General features: G+C 42.1%; 1 protein-coding gene across 1 annotated transcript in view; it reads right to left on the bottom strand.

Annotated features, from left to right (window-relative positions):
* LOC129697302 (synaptotagmin-like protein 1) overlaps positions 1 to 16,576 on the bottom strand; it is a 155,504-nt gene that overhangs the window by 58,121 nt on the left and 80,807 nt on the right. The window contains 2 exon segments of the mRNA XM_055635734.1: positions 11,698 to 12,628; positions 12,630 to 12,997. Of these exon segments, the coding sequence (XP_055491709.1) occupies positions 11,698 to 12,628; positions 12,630 to 12,997 (1,299 nt within the window).

Raw genomic sequence — 16,576 nt, forward strand, 5'->3', positions numbered from 1 at the left:
GAAAGATGGGGGGGGGGGGGGGAAGACACCACATTGAAACTTACAGAATAGTGAAATGCTTGGATGGAGTAGATGTGGATAGGATGTTTCCACTAGTAGGGAGAGTTGAGGACCTGAGTCCATAGCCATGGAATTAAATGGACGTACCATTAAAAAAGAGACACGAGGATAAATTTATTTAGTCGGAGGATGGTGAATCTGCGGAATTATTTGCCACAGAAGGCTGTGGAGGCCAAGTCAATGGATATTTCCAAAGCAGTGATTGACAGATTCTTGATTCGTACGGGTGTCTGGGTCTATGGGGAGAAGGCAGGAGGGCCGAATGACCTAATTCTGCTCCTCTAGCTTATACACTGATGAGGTGCTTGTTTCTATGCAGTATGACTCTATCACAAGGATAGCAGTAACATCTTGACCATTTCTGATATTTGTTAGCAGTGATCCAATATGGAATTTAGGCATTCGCTGATCCACACTGATGGTATTTATGTTTAACCCAGTGTAGATGGCTGTTATTCATCCTATGACAGCCTAGTTAGAGATGAATATACAGAACAAATTTACAGTTTAGTCTTGTGCTGGCAGCAGCTGAGGAAAGGAGGAAAAAGTTGGCCCAAGTTAGATGGGGTGTAAGAAGTTGACTTTTTTTGATTTTTTAAATGATTACACTTTAAGAGTACATTTTAAATAATTTTCCATAATGCCTTGCATTGCATATAGGTCTACGTATAGCAATTGGATAAGAATTATGATGCAGAAATGGGGGTTAAAAGGGACATAAATCCTCAGGTTCACATTTTGTTAGATCAACGAGAGAGGCGAGATAATATTTTTTATAAATGCCATTGTAAATCAGTTATATTGATTGTGCAGGAAACAGGCTACATCCATAATATGTTTTTGCATTATGAAAGAACTTTCCATCACATAGTTTCAATTTATGTGTTGTTATGTTCTTCCCTCACAAAGAGGGTGAACTGTGCAGAACAATCCTTCCTGTAATGATTCAACCATTCTCAAAAACTATTAAAGTAACATTCACAGACAATTTGAACGATCACATTCTCTATCTGGACCTAACCTGTGATAAATTGGAACTGACCTCGAGTTCCTCTCATGTTTTTCTCAGGTCAAAGCTATTACCTCAACCAGAATTATCCAAAGCAACATCCAGAACAATACCTGGTGTTAATATAAGTTACATGGAGTACAATAGTGAAAAAATTTTGTAAAGACTGGATTTAATTTCCTCAAAATGGGTCATCCTTGCCATTTCAGTGTTTTAATATAGTTTAGCTGGCCTGAAAATTACACAGGTTCCCAGAAAATATGCACATTGGAAACTATTGTAATCAAATAATCACAAAAACCTTTATCAAATACAAAGTTGCAGTTAACATCTTCAACAGCAAGATAAATCAGTGCATGAGAGTAGAATCATTTCTAATGAATCTTGTACTCTGCTTCAAGATAAGAATACCAAACCATGCTATACATTTCACCTGCGTGTTAGCAGACTCCAGTACGTGGGATTATAAAACGTTAATCATTTCACGATTTCTGAAAATGGATTCCAAGGTTAGAGTATCCTTCAGACTTTTTTTGATGCTTCATTTCTTTCCCTTCTTTTCTTGAAGCCTTGCACCTCACTTGCATGCCTTAATTTCTTGCCATCAAAGCTGGATTAATTGCCGAGTCCTGAAATATTCCACCTCAATTTGAAGATTATCATAAAGGTGAAATATGGGTCAAGCAGCCAGAAAGTCTGTGACAGTCAAGCAGTAGTACTTACTCTCTATCTGTCATGGGAAAAGGGGGAAATTAAAAAAAAGAACTGCTCTACAAATGAGAACACATTATTCATGAACTATAGATAATTAGCATCTATTTTTGTCTGTGGATCTCAAAAATGGCAAAGCAGCACATGCAAACATCTGGAGTACAAACGGCACCATACACCACATTGCCGAGGATGTTAGAGTGCATACAGTGATAATGGTGGATATGTACAGATTAGGAAGATTGTGATGTCAATCACCATCTAATGCTGAATTCAATGCCAGTAATGAAAACTAGAGCTCATTTCTGCAGCTTTTGTTCTCTCAAACACAGCTGAATACATAAGCAGTAGGAAGTGTGTTCAGTCCCTCTGCTTTACTACTTCTTAAAGTGGCCATTACTTGGGAGCATAGAACATGATTTCTTAGACTCTCCACCATTTGAAAGCTCATCACTGATATATATATATCGGATCGCACATAAGTGGCCGTGTCCTTTATTCTATGATATGCTTTTCTTACATGGAAAGCTGTTTGCAAAATTCTCAGTTGACATGAAATCATCTCTGCATAATTGACTATCAACTACCACATCCCAGTACTGCATAAGATGGCCAGGGCCAGATCACTGATGGTTTCGTACTGCTGTACAAAGATAAACCATTGGAGCAGGCAGAACCAGTCAGGAGCAATGTGGCTGTGCTTGGACATACACTTCAGGCTATCTCAAGTCCTGGCAACTCCAGCCTCAGAAATGTTCTCTCCTGCAAATCCTTTTCCATTGTGATCATGGCTCAATCTCTTGTACTCATCCCCAATATAGAAACATAGATTTCTATAGATTTAGTTTCAAGTGTGCCCATAGGTATTGTATTCAGGATTTTTAACAAACTCCCCTTTAACTTTCTAGAAACAATGTTGCAGCTCAGAATATATATTTATATTATAGTTAAAAGAAAGAACATATACTATTGAACAGTAAAGAGCCTGTCCCACTTACGTGACTTTGGCACGCAAATTACGCAACCTCGTGGTCGTGTTGAGCCGCGACGGCCCCGCGAAAGTCGGGCACGATTTCATGCATCCGCACAGCCGCCTGAAACACGTGATGTCATTTGAAGATGGACACAAAATGCAGCAGTAACTCAGCGGGACCGGCAGCATCTCTGGAGAGAAGCAATGGGTGACGTTTTGTGTCGAGACTCTTCTTCAGTCTGAAAAGAAGGGTCTTGACCCGAAATATACTCCAGCATTTTGTGTCTATCTTCAATCTTCTTGGCCCCGCTCTGGAAGTAGAAGTGGGGGCGGATCCGGATCCGCAGCGGCCGTGAGCCCCAGGCTGAGTTAGACGATCGTTTGCCTGCTTCTGCTGCTCTAGGAGGTGACACATTGCGTCGCGCCAGGGTCTTGGGCCTGTCCCACTTTGTCCCACTAACGCGACTTTTCAGCGACTGCCTTCGACCTTCAGTTCCGCGACAGGCCGTTGGCACTCCAAGATTTTGTTCACTGCAAACATTTCGGAGCCCCGCGTGATGTCGCGCACAACTACATACCCCTCCGCGGCCTCAACGCGACCACGAGGTCACGTAATTTGCATGCCAAGGACACGTAAGTGGGACAGGCCTTTAAGGCACAAGAACAGGCCCTTAGGCCCATAATACCTGTGCTGAACATGATGCCACGATGATCACTTATCTACCTGCACATAATCCATGTACCTATCCAAACGTTCCCTAAATGCCACTATCCTATCTGCTTCAACCACCACCCACAGCAGCATGTTCCTGGTTTTCACCGCCCTTTGTACAAAAAACTCACCCGCACATCTCCTTTAAACTTTGCTCTTCTCAAGGCCATGCCCTGCAGTATTTGCTTTTTTCCACCCTAGGAAAATGGTTCTTAAGGGCCTGCCCCACTAACGCGACTTTTCAGCGACTGCCTTCGACCTTCAAGCTCGAGGGCACTCGCCTGAAAAACCTCGAGCTGGATTGACCGTCAGCGATGAAACCACGAGCCGGATTGACAGTCTGCACACACGCACACACACACACACACGCGAACACATTGCAAAGGCAGGGGCCAGGGAAAGTGGGGAGGAGCTGTCTGAAAGCGCGGAGCGGGAGGGGGGGGTGAGAGGGGGGAGAGACGGGGGGAGACGGGGGGGAGAGACGGGGGGGGGGGGGGGCAGATGGGGGGGGGCAGACGGGGGGGGCAGACGGGGGGGGGGTGTGGGGGGCAGAAGGGGGGGGGGGGGGCAGAAGGAGTGGAGACACCTTTAAGAAGCCAGACAACTTTTGATAAAGTTTAGTGGGCATTTAACATTACCGATCGGTTTACTCACCTTTTTTTCTCAACAAACGTTACCTTCGACTACCTTCGATTATCTTCGATTGCCTTCGATTACCTACGAATAACATACCGACCTACTATGACCTAACTCGACTAAACCTCTAGTAAAGAAATATCGATTTTTTTCCATGGCGACCTTTTTTTACTCGCGGGCATTTTACAGCATGTTGAAAAAAATGCCGCGGCCTAGCTGAGGCCTCGAGTACGCGGGACTACTCTCGAGCATGAAGGAGAAATACAAAGACCTCCTAGGACCTCGTGTCGACCATGCTGCGAATATGAGTCGAGGGCAAACTCTTCTAGTCGCGAATTAGGTCGCCGCAGTGGGACAGCCCCTTTACTGTCCACCGTATCTATACCTCTCATACTTTAATATACTTCTATCAGCTCTCCCCACAACCTCCAGGGTTCCAGAGAACATAATCCAAAGGGCCTGTCCCACGAGCATGCGACTCCATGCGGCAAGCCGACCGAAGTGACTCAATGCGGCAAGCGCTACCTAACGTGGTCGCTTGAGCCGTACGGCCTCGCGGGGCCGGTCCCACTTCGATCGGCATAGCCATATGGAGTTGTGCGGAGCTGGTCCGAAAAACAGACCGTGTCAAAAATTCCGCGCGGCAACGCAGCCGCCTCGACGCCGTACGTCACGCACGAACTTCCCGCGGACTAAGCTTGCACTTCATGTCACTCCTTCAACCTTGGCGCAGCCCCCGCTTCTGGTTAGGTCGCGCTTGCCGCATGGAGTCGCTTAGGTCGCGCTTGCCGCATGGAGTCGCAGTCTCGTGGGACAGGCCCTTAAGTCTGTTCAATCTCACCCTGTAGCTAATGCATAATTCCAGTAAATCCTTTTCCGAAACCTCCACATCCTTTCTGTAAGGGGCCAATCAGAACTACTTGCAATACTGCAAAGGTGGCCTAACCCGAGTCCTATAAAGCTGCATGATGACTTTCTGTCTCTAATAGTCAATAACCTATGAAAGCACGCATATCACATGCCTTCTTAAAGGCATTGCAGCCATGGAGTTCAAAATGCTCATCTTCATTTGTTATATATACTCTATGTTATTTAAAAAGCTGGAAACATATCACTGACAGCTTATGCGTCTGAATAGTGTGCCTGCTGCACTTCTGGTAATATTAGTGGGAAGTGGAAGAAAATGTCTGCCCAAAATCTTCCCCTGTATCTGTTGATATTTTATAAGCTGCATGATGTGCCTTAACATGAAGAAACACTGCCAGTATTTTCCTTGGGTCATCACTGTAAAATCTGTGTTCACATTTATATGATTGATTGTCAAAGCCAGACAGCAATATCAGGGGGAGTGAATAGTTCTCGTCGACATTTGAATTCTTTGCCGGTCAATGAATTAAATTTATCATGTATTTGAAAGACTGATTTCGTGTACCATGTCATCTATCAGAATAATTCCTTGGCAATGTTTTATTTTAACTCACTGACACAAGTGACACAAGTCTCCTCCCCCCCCCCCCCCCCCCCCCCCCCCCCCCCCCCCCCCCCCCCCCCCCCCCCCCCCCCGGCACCCCCCCTCACCCCCAGCCCCCCCCCCCTGCCCTCGGGCTCCTCCTCCTCCCTTTTTTCCTTCCTTCTCCCCTCCCAACCCCCATCAGTCTGAAGAAGGGTTTCGGCCCGAAACGTCGCCTATTTCCTTCGTTCCATAGATGCTGCTGCACCCGCTGAGTTTCTCCAGCATTTTTGTGTACCTAATATCCTCTTGCCTGGGATTCTGGTGCTATTCAGAAGAGTTTAAATTAGATTAGCTGGAGGAAACAAAGCTAAGGAATCTTTGAGAATGGAGCAAATCAACACGATGTGGATGACAGAAATGTAATGATAGAGTCTAAAAGGTAGAGAAAAAGAAGATTAGTACGTAAATAAAAGAAGAATCTGGCTGTGCCTAATGATGCCTACCTAAATGTAAGGAATGTTGTGAATAGAGCAGACGAGTTATGTCTAGGTAGCTTACTATTATTATTACAGAAATGTGACTTGATGGGTGGTGTGCAGGGTGCAGGACTGACATCTTATTGTTGGTGTTAGAAAGGTTTTAGACAAGATGGGAGGGTAGCAGCAATAATGGTTTAAAAAAACAACTATGGCTCCAAGAAAGGATAATATGTTGGAAGGATTATCAAATGAAGCCATGTGGGTTAAATTGTAGCACTTTTGTTTTTCATTCACATTTTTGGCGCTGCACTATTGACATCAAGGGAGGTAAGCAAGCACATTTCTGACAAATGTAAAAGGATTAGTGTAATAACAGCAATGGGGTTTGTTTCACTTGAATATTAACTGGGATACAGTCACGGTAAAAATACATAATTCCTATGTTACATTCTGGAGAATTTAAGACAGTACTTGTCAAATATTGTAGCAGTCGTCATCATAATTCAGTCAGATTTAACAGTTATGGAAAAGGACAAAGATAAAATATTATTAGTGGTTCTAAACTGGGTAAGATTAAGTTCTTCCTGTGTCAAAAAAAACTGCGGAAAAAATACTGAAAGCCTCTAGATAAATCACTGGGAACAATAGGAGACGTTTGAGCAGTTTGGAGTAAACATTTTCCCACAAAGTTTCAGAACTGCCAAATCCTGCACCTTGTGGATAACTCAATTCATAGAGGGTAGGATACAGGTAACAGGATGGATACATCAGACATCAGGAAGTACAGAACAATAAGGAAGGTTAAATTAAAATAAAGATTGGGAAAGAGAAAGCAGAGTAATGAGAATTGAGAAGCAAATTCAAAGATAATCTAAATATTGTTTAAATGGGTAAACAAAACCTGAAGGACAACTGAAGATATAGGGACTATTACTCCCCCCACCCATCCTAAAAAAAAATGTAACCATGCATGGAGTGCAAGGAGGATGTAGTTAAGATTCTACATGAATATTTCACAACTACATTCATTAAAAAGATGCATGATGCCTTTTTTCTATTCAAGGCAGAGTGTGGACTATGTGATGCATAAAGTAAAAGAAGAAATACCAAGAGGTTTATCATCTTTAAAAATGAATAAAATCAATGTTCATATAAAATATATGCCAGGTTATTAAAAGAGGAGGAGGAGGGAATTGTGGAGACTATCAATAACATTTTTTTCAATCCTCTCTGTTTGCAGGAAGGGTTTCAGAACATTGAAGAACTGTTAATGTTGTATCATTTCAAAAAGGAGAAAATATGTTACTTGGTAATCACAGGTCAGTTAGTGCAACTTCAACGAAGGGGATATTACTGGAATCCATTCTAAGGAACAGCATAATCCCTCATTTAGAAAAGCACATTTTAAGTAGAGTCAGAGATTTATTATGGGATAGTCATGTCTGATTGTTTGGTTGAAATTATTTGAGGAAGAATGAAGAGGGTAGTGCATTTGATGAAGTCAAAATAGTCCCATGTGGTAGACTTCTCAAAAAAGTAAAGCCGCATCGGATCTAATGAGAAATTGCAAATGGAATCTAAAATTGGCTTAAAGCCAGAAATGAAATGGCATTAGGAATATTGGGTAATTTTGTGAGTGATAGGGTATTACCCCTATGAATATTACCCGTATCAGTGAGGGTTGCACAAGGATCATTACTAGGTCACTCGCTCATGACTTAGACTTAACTTAAGGGGGCATGATAAGGGAGTTTGCATAGGATTCAAAAATTAGTAAACATTAAGTGGCAGATGGTTTGGTCAGTTGGGCAGGAACATGGCAACTAAAATTTAATTCAGAGAACTGAAGTGATGTATTTATGAAGTTCCAACCAGGCAAGGGAACATGCAGTAAATTGAACGATGCAGCATAGTGCGGAGGGTTTATGCAATGCACGTCCACATGTCTTTAAATATAGCAATAACAAACAATAAGATGAATAGAAAGACATTTTGAAGCAGGGTTGTTATGACAAAAAAAAAGAGGCAGAAAGTTCTGGAGTAACTCAGCAGGTCAGGCAGCATCCCTAGAGAACATGGATAGGTGATATTTTGGAAGTGGACCCTTCTTCAGACTGTACAGCATGTTAGCTATACCACAGTATGGGTTTTGCTTGCATTTCTGGTCACCACATTACATTAAAAATACAATTGGGTGCACAAAGGCTTTTGAGGACATTGCTGAGACTGGAAACCTGTAATTATTAGGAAACTGAAAAATAAACAGCTAGAGGACCTCATTAGACCAGGCAGCATTTGAGTAGGGAAATGGACAGATGCCGCTTTAGGTCAGCACCCATCCTCAGTATCCAGGAATCAATAATTAGGAAAGATTGATAAAGCTAGGGTTATTTCTTTTGGACAGAGGATGCTGAGAGGAAACATAATAGAGGTTTTAAAATTGTGGGTTCTTGGTATTAGGAAGAAACAATTTGATAGCAGAAGGGGTGAAAACCAAGTGGCACAGATTTAAAGTAAGGGGAGGCGATTAAAAGAAAAACATCCAGAAAGTGATAGAAATCAGGAGGTAGTCTAATTTTAAGAGTTTGGAAGTATAGTTGAAGAGAAGTTCTACTTTTAAAAAGCAAATTTTAGTCCCCCATATTGAAATAAGACTAAAAGATAAAGATTTCAGAGTAGCATACTCAACATCTTGTCCTGGTAGATTCCAATTGCAAGCTGCTAGGAACTCAGCAACACTGTCACCTCAACTCAGTTCAGCCATTTTCTCAGTTTCCAGGGTGGTTTGGTGAAATCAGTGCTTCCATCTGCCTCTCAAGGTCATAGTTCTAAGATGCTTCACGTGCACATGAGGATGTCTTATGTTCAGTCCTAGAGAGCTGTTAAGAAGGGTGTATGTGACCATTTGACCAGAAATGTCACCCATTCCTTCTCTCCAGAGATGCTGCCTGTGCTGCTGAGTTACTCCAGCATTTTGTGTCTATTTTTGATTCATAACGAGCTGCTTGTGCAATCTTGCTGCGGTTTGAAGGGGAAAACATGGGACTACATCCCTAGTTGCCAATACCTAGTGGCATATCAACGGTGTTTACTGATAGTGCCATCCATACTGCATAACTTCCATTGTCCCATTCCTGAACTGCCAGAACTTCAGGATCAATAGTTGAGTTCAGCAAGAGACACGATATTGGTGCAATTACAGGAATTGTAGCTCTGAAAATGTAACACCTCATGGTGTTCTTAACACTTCCTTTTGAAGCACTCGGCACCACATTATTATTTTTTTCTAGTGAAAGTTGAAGTTTCAGAAGAAGAAGATTATATTCCACATATTTGACAAACCCCACAAACAACTTGGAAAATTAATACAAATATCCAAAAGTCTACATCAGAACCGGAACTACAGAAAATATAGTTCAATAAGAGATTGAAATCTTCAACTGCTCACAGCAAATAAGCATTTCCACAAAGATTCTGTTTTTTAATTCTATAACTCACAATGTTTACTTGGTAAACTTTTTTCCAAGCGAGGTTGTCTGCTGAACACAAACAATTATTGTGACATTGGTTTAATGTGCTTTCACTTGACCTCTGGGTTACACTTGTAACGTTTTATATGGGACATAACGACACAAGCTTTAGCTAACCTCTGAGAAGCACCAGCTGCTCAAATGACTGACGACCCAACTCATTGCTGTAAATTGCCAATGGAATACTGTTCTCTTTTGGAAGATTCCAGGTTGCATTCTAATCTGCTGAGAGTAATTCAATGGATAGCAGTGCACAAAAAAACAGAACACGTATCCACAAGAGAATGTATCAAAGGTTATCCAACTCTTGGAATTAGAACAAAAAACACAAAACTTTTTTAGACGGTGAAAATATCAAGTCAAAATCTATACGGTCAGGCCAAGGCCTAGCCAATGAATCAGACCTGGTGGAACATTATTAGAAGATAGAATATAGAAATGTAAACCACAGGAACAGGCACTCCGGCCCAAAATATCTGTGCCAAACATGATGCCAAGATAAACTAATCTCTCTGCCTACACATGATTCATATCCCTCCATTTCTAAAAGACTCTTAAATAACCCAATCGTATATACCCTTGGAAGTGCAATCCATGCACCCTTCACTCTGTGTAAAAAAAGTCCCACACATTCCCTTTCTGTGGCCTCATTTTTTTTTCCATTTCACTGTGAACCATTTGGAAAAATAAAAAAAAGTCAAGTTATTCTAAAATTAGCCTAATCAGTTTTTAGCAGCAGCCTCAATGCACACATCAACTGGATCATTAAAAATATTGTTAGTCACACTTTCTAATCTAAATTTATCTTCCTGAATGATTATTATTAAGAGAAATGCAAGATAGCAGCAAGCTCTTCACCATACCAAATCCACCAGACCAACGCATCCACTTTTACACAATTCCTGTGCTTACCTATTTTATTCTCCCAACATTCACAACAACTACCCCCAGATTCTATCAGTGACCTACATGACCTGTTGAAAGCGGCCATTTAACCCGCCAGCCTGCACATATTGGGAACAGACACACAATGCTGGAGTAACTCAGCGGGATAGGCAGCATTTCTGGAGAGGAATTGGTGATGTTTTGGTTCAAGACCATTCTTCAGACTCTTCTTGAGCTGAAAATGGCTCCACCCATCCTGAGTCATCGATGCAGGCTCTGCTTTGTTCTGTTCCATCACATACCTCCACTTTCCCCCTCCATGACTCAGTCTGATGAAGGGTTTTGACCCAAAACATCACCTATTACTTGTCTCCAGACATGCTGCCCGGCCCACTGAGTTACTCCAGCAATTTGTTTCTGTTCGGGATAAACCAGCATGTGCAGTTCCTTCTTACACACGTTTTAGACATTGATGGGATATGAAAAGTATTCCATAAAAATGGTGATTCCACACACCAAAAAGTAGAGTGAATCAAATTGCTTATGGAAGATCCTAAGTGGAACTATGGCATTGAAATGCAGATTGCAAACGAGTTTCAATTCAACCTTTTAATCAATATGAACTTGGCATTGTTCTATTGATTTTTGCAGTTGACTATTCAAATCCAGAAAGTAAATGGTGATCAAATTAAGATACATAAGAAAGAGTCAATTTATTTAATTATGGTTGATCTCCTTTAACGTTATTGGGTTAGGACCAACTCTGAATCAATTCATTGTGTTATTGCAATTTCGGAAAGAGCATGGATTGTTGGAGTCCTGCCAAGTTTACAGCCACCTTCATTCCAGGAGTACTTTTTGATGATACAAGACCATGCGGCACCAGAGCCTCCATATTGCCAAGGCAGGGTAGCAATTACCAGGCTTTAGAAGCTTTCTTTATAATCTATTCCTATCCATATAAAATAACACATAATCTACGTAGTCTGTACAATTGAACTAAATGGGTCCTATTTTTGAAAACAAGATCCTGTGCACCAAATTATTTCTAGTTCTACCTGGGTAGCTTGTTTTGTTTTGCATTGATTTAACCTATTACTATAAAACAGCTCTGAGTGAGCTTCGATTTGCTGAACTGCCAGTTTCAAAAGAAAAGTACGTTAAATTTTTCAAAGTGAATACATAAGAGTTGATCTGAAATTTCAATGGAAATCTATGTCCTTACTAAACGGACTCATAATGAGCATACCTTGTACATTCTTTTGCAGCGCCTCTGTGTTGTCTCTCAAGTTTGGTGGTAGGAAACGTTCAGTTGTTCCAGTGTAGGTCAAATACGGATTTTCAACTGGATTGGTTTTGTTTCTTCCACCTGCAGACAATGTTGAAGAATTGTTGTCATTGCTTCCTTCTTGCTGCGACATGGTCCGGTCTTCATTTGGAGTCATTGAAGCATTGAGGTCAGTCTTCCACCCTTCCACTACATTTGGCTGTGACTTGTTTTCCTTTTTGCTTGAGAACCTCACTTGCTTGCTACCTGCCTCCATCTTTGCGTTGCCACTGTAATCTTCTGATTGTTGTGGCATGTCGCCTATTTCTTCTACAGGCCGAATTGAGATCAGTTTGGAGAGATTTTCAGACTCAGTGGAGCTGGTACTTGGACTGCGCTTTAGAATCCCTTTTCTTTTTGAATTCTCAGACTCTATTTTCCCAAATGGTACATTTGGTACATCATTGTAATATTCTCCTGGTGTCCGGATTTGGCTTGATAGGTTGCTCATTGAACCTGTGGAGTGCTCTGGTTCATAATGTTGGCCCACATTATTGTCTCCGTATTGATCTTTCCACGTTGATGCATCAGACTTTCTACCAACTTCAGCTGATGCTGAATCTGAAGGTCTTGAAAACAGACTACCTGAGTCTGGGGACTGTCTCACAACACTCTCTGCTGCTGAATTTTGCAATGGCCCCGTGTTTGATTTTTCAGTATAATCATTGTCATTTTTTTGGGGCTTGTTTCCACCTTTCAGAATTTCTGATAGCAAATTTGCTGGACTTCTTGAAACCGAGGTTTTTTTACTTAGACCAGCATTGGGATAGTTTTTCTCTGAATTGGATTCTACTTTCTCCGGCCTGGAAAGTCCTTCAATTGATTCACTGTTCTTGTTTGGATCTTGTGCAATTTTCTACACCACTGAAAGCGACGCCACTGTCATCCATTGCGGTGGGACTGCGTGCGGAGTCATTGATTTGTTTAAAAAGTCCTGCACTTTTGGCTGCATCGGCTTCATCAGATATGCCATTCTGTACGTCTAGATTCAAGGAACCTTTACGAGGACTCTGATGACGTGGAGCCTCTTCTGCTGTCCAAACTTGAGCTTCACTGGGTGAGCTTGTATTAATATTAGAAAAGGGATTTGTTTCTGATGTGGGTACATCCTTTGCTGTAACCAAAGCATCACTGATGGGCAGAAGTACCTCAGTGCGGGGGGACGTAGACTTGCCTTGGTGATTCTGATTACTTCTCCGTCTCAATGCTCGAACCATGTCTCCTGTAAAACAAAAATTACAGTTGTATGAGAAAACGGTCTGGTTCAGTGTATTCTATATATAACATACATTGGTTACAAATTAAACTATTAAGACATGCCATTTGAATATACTTCTCTTGACATATGAAAGAGTCACAGATTCAAAATCTATAATAATTTAAATAAGAGTGTCAATCCAATCCATCATACTAAACTAACAAATCAGCTTTGACCAAGTCAGCAATACATTTGAATTTCTAAGCCACATGCAAGAATATAGTTCAAGGATCACATAATTAAGGGAGCTGTCCTGATGCAAGTCATTAGCCTTTTCCTTTATTGTCATTAATTAATATTGGGGTATATATAACTGTTTAAATACATTGTCAGGACTTAACTCAATGGTACCATTCTTGTCTTTGAGTTCAAGCCCCACTATGGAGACTTAAGTACTTATTCTAGGATAACACAAAAGGAATGCCACACTATCCTGAGAGTCAGTTTCAATTGAGATGTTAAATTAAGGCAATCAGCCTGAGATTTGGTATGAAATAAATCTCATGGCCCCATTTGACGAAGAGCAATGGAGCTCACCAAATGTCCTGGCCAAGGTTTATTCCTTTGCTAACATCAGGTAACTTATCTCATTGCTGGTTGTGGGGCTTAATTGTGTCGAGATTGTTTGGTATTTCCTACATACAATTAATTACCACATTTCAAAATGTGTTCATTGGTGCCAAGGCATTTGGAATGTTCTGGGATTCTGAAAGGCATTTTATATATGTTTCTGTCTCACTTGTGTCTATCAAATAGCTGGGATTCAAATTGTCCCTTGTGTTTTTTAATCTACAAGAACAAATTTACAAAAAGCACTTTTAAGGGTCACTGCAAAAGCTTGCAAGTGAGTGTAATTTACTGAATCTCAGCACAATGATTGATTCATTCTGGGCCTGTGCATGGTTTTGAGGGTGAAAGTATCCTCTAGCAACATTATTTTTAGAAATTATAACTAAAGATCTTGGACATTTGGTTTGCTCTGGATGCAATTTAATTTGAGAGTCCATTATCTTTTTCACTTTTGTAGAGTCAAGAAGTTACACTACACAAAAATAGGCCCTGCGACTCCCCATGTCCATGCCGACCATTGTATACATCTTAGGTAGACACAAAATGCTGGAGTAACTCAGCGGGACAGGCAGCATCTCTGGAGAGATCGAATGGGTGATGTTTCTGGTCGAGACCCTTCTTCAAGCACTTTTATACCAACCCCATTTTTGCATTTAAAGCATTCCATCAATACCCTGGAGATACGTGCTAGTCTAATTGTTTTTTGAATGCTGTAAGCGTGTTTGCTTCCATTATTTTCTCATGCAGCACGATTAAAAATGTCCTCTTCATATACTCCAACATGCTCTCTTCATGTTATGCCAATGCCCTTGTTTAAGACATATTCACCATAGAAAAAATTCTTATTATCTCACTTATCTTACCCCTTGTAATCTCGTATTCCTGTGTTAGGTCACACCTTAGTCTCTTTTACTCCATGAAAAATGCACCCTGCCAATCCAGTCTCATGCTTTAATGTGGCCAGTTTCACAATTAATCTCCATTGCATCCTCTCCAACACAATCGCTATATAGTCAATAGTGTGGTGACTAGAACTGTACACTATACTCCAGTGTGGCCTCACCAATGTTTTATAAAGATGTATCTCAAGGTCCCTCTGCTTTTCTGCAGTCACTCAGTCCCTACTGTTTACTGTGCATGTTTTACCCAAATTTGATCTTCCAAAATGCATCACTTCACAGTTGTCATTATTCCATCTGCTATTACTCTACCCAACTTTCCAGCTGAATAAATATCCTGCTGTATCCTAAAACAAACTCAATAGTTGTGACACTATATTCTGCATGGTTTGATTGTATGCACATACGGATGTTTTATCTGGATAAAACACAAAACACGACTGTCGAGGCTCCACCCAGCTGCTGGGTTGACCACAGCCCGGCCAGATAGGCAGCCAGCTGCTGGGGATCTTCAAAATTCATGCCGGTGAGGAGCAGAAGGACATCTTCGGGCAGCCGCCCCATGTGGGCCCACTCGATCGGGAGGCTAGGCCTTGAGCAGTGGCCGGTGGGGTAATCGGTGGGCCCACTCTCTCCCCGCACCCGGGCTGGGCAGTGGTGATGCTGAGGGCGGGGGGGCTGTTAAACTTGCAGCTGCTGCAGCAGCTGGTCGGGGAATGACGGCTGGCGGGGGAGCGACGGCAGCTGCGGCATCTCAGCTCCGGTGGGCAGCAGCTGGCGGGGGAGAGGTGGCAACTGCAGCCTCTCAGCCCCGGTGGTCAGCTCTGGGCGGGTCATGCGTGAGAGACTGGTGGCCATCAAACAAGGCCCGGTACGCGCCCATCGACCCTGGAGGCCTACGGCATACCTTACGGTAGGGCTGGGTTGGCGGCAGTGTCCTTCAACAGGGCTGGGCTGTCGGCTGCAGACATCAGGTCTCCCGAGACTGCGTGCGCGGGAGAAATCCAAAATCCCAATTTGGATAATCGGGGGTCACCAATGTAGCGGCACCAAACGTGGTGAATAAACAGTTGCTTTATTCAGACATTACATGGTTGGTGTACATGCAAGTTTGGTCCTCTAACGTGCTATCATTGCTGCTGCTGTTGCTGAGCTAGGGTGTTGCCTCAAGCTCAGCTACCTGACGACTACAAATCACCAGGTGAGATATGCTTATGTAGCAGGTCAATCCCCTTAACCCATGACGTCACGTGACAGCCCTCGTAACCACTGATGAGGGTTCGACCGCAAGTGGTCTGACTATCTGCTGACATCACATATGTATCATAAAGCATCAAAGATCCTAGCAACAATCCATGTTGAGCACTACATGTCCATAATTGAAGATAGACACAAAAAGCTGGAGTAACTCAGCAGGATTGGCAGCATCTGTGGAGTGAAGGAATGGGTTACGTTTCAGTTTGAGACCCTTCTGAAGCTTTTATTGTCTATTTTTTATTTAAACCAGCGCCTGCAGTTACTTCCTACACATGTCCATAATTGATATGTTTATTGACTGAGAAGTCAGTCAGCATTTGCAAAGGCAATTAAAAAATTACGGTGCAATGCGACTGTTGCTGAGGTAAAGCCTTTCCTTCATGTGATTCCACAGTGTAAAGCACACATAGGAAATGGAATCAAGACCAAGTTGCTTGGTTTAGGCCAGTAAATCGGTAAGTCAAGGCAAGGCACCATCTTCGGGGATGATGGGTATACGAGTGGCAATTAGTCGGTGTGTGGTAGTTTGCTCCGAGGAGTGGGGGGATGTGATTGAATATTGAGTGAGGCCAGGGTTATATTGGAATGCAAACTGCAACCAGTTTTTGATATATATACGATTAATTAGACAAATTCCCTACTGCATGGTGTAGAACAATGGCTGCTTGCTTTATTGGCACATTCAAGATTCTGTGCATGATCAGAGCAATACACTCCAATGACGGAAATACATCCAGTATTCTTAAAGGGGAAATGTACTATTGTTACATAAAAATAACACCACATTCTCTCTGTTAATTAAAAGAACCTTTCTAAT

The sequence above is a fragment of the Leucoraja erinacea genome, chromosome 5 (assembly GCF_028641065.1).
Source record: "Leucoraja erinacea ecotype New England chromosome 5, Leri_hhj_1, whole genome shotgun sequence".
In the NCBI taxonomy this organism is placed as follows: domain Eukaryota; kingdom Metazoa; phylum Chordata; class Chondrichthyes; order Rajiformes; family Rajidae; genus Leucoraja; species Leucoraja erinaceus.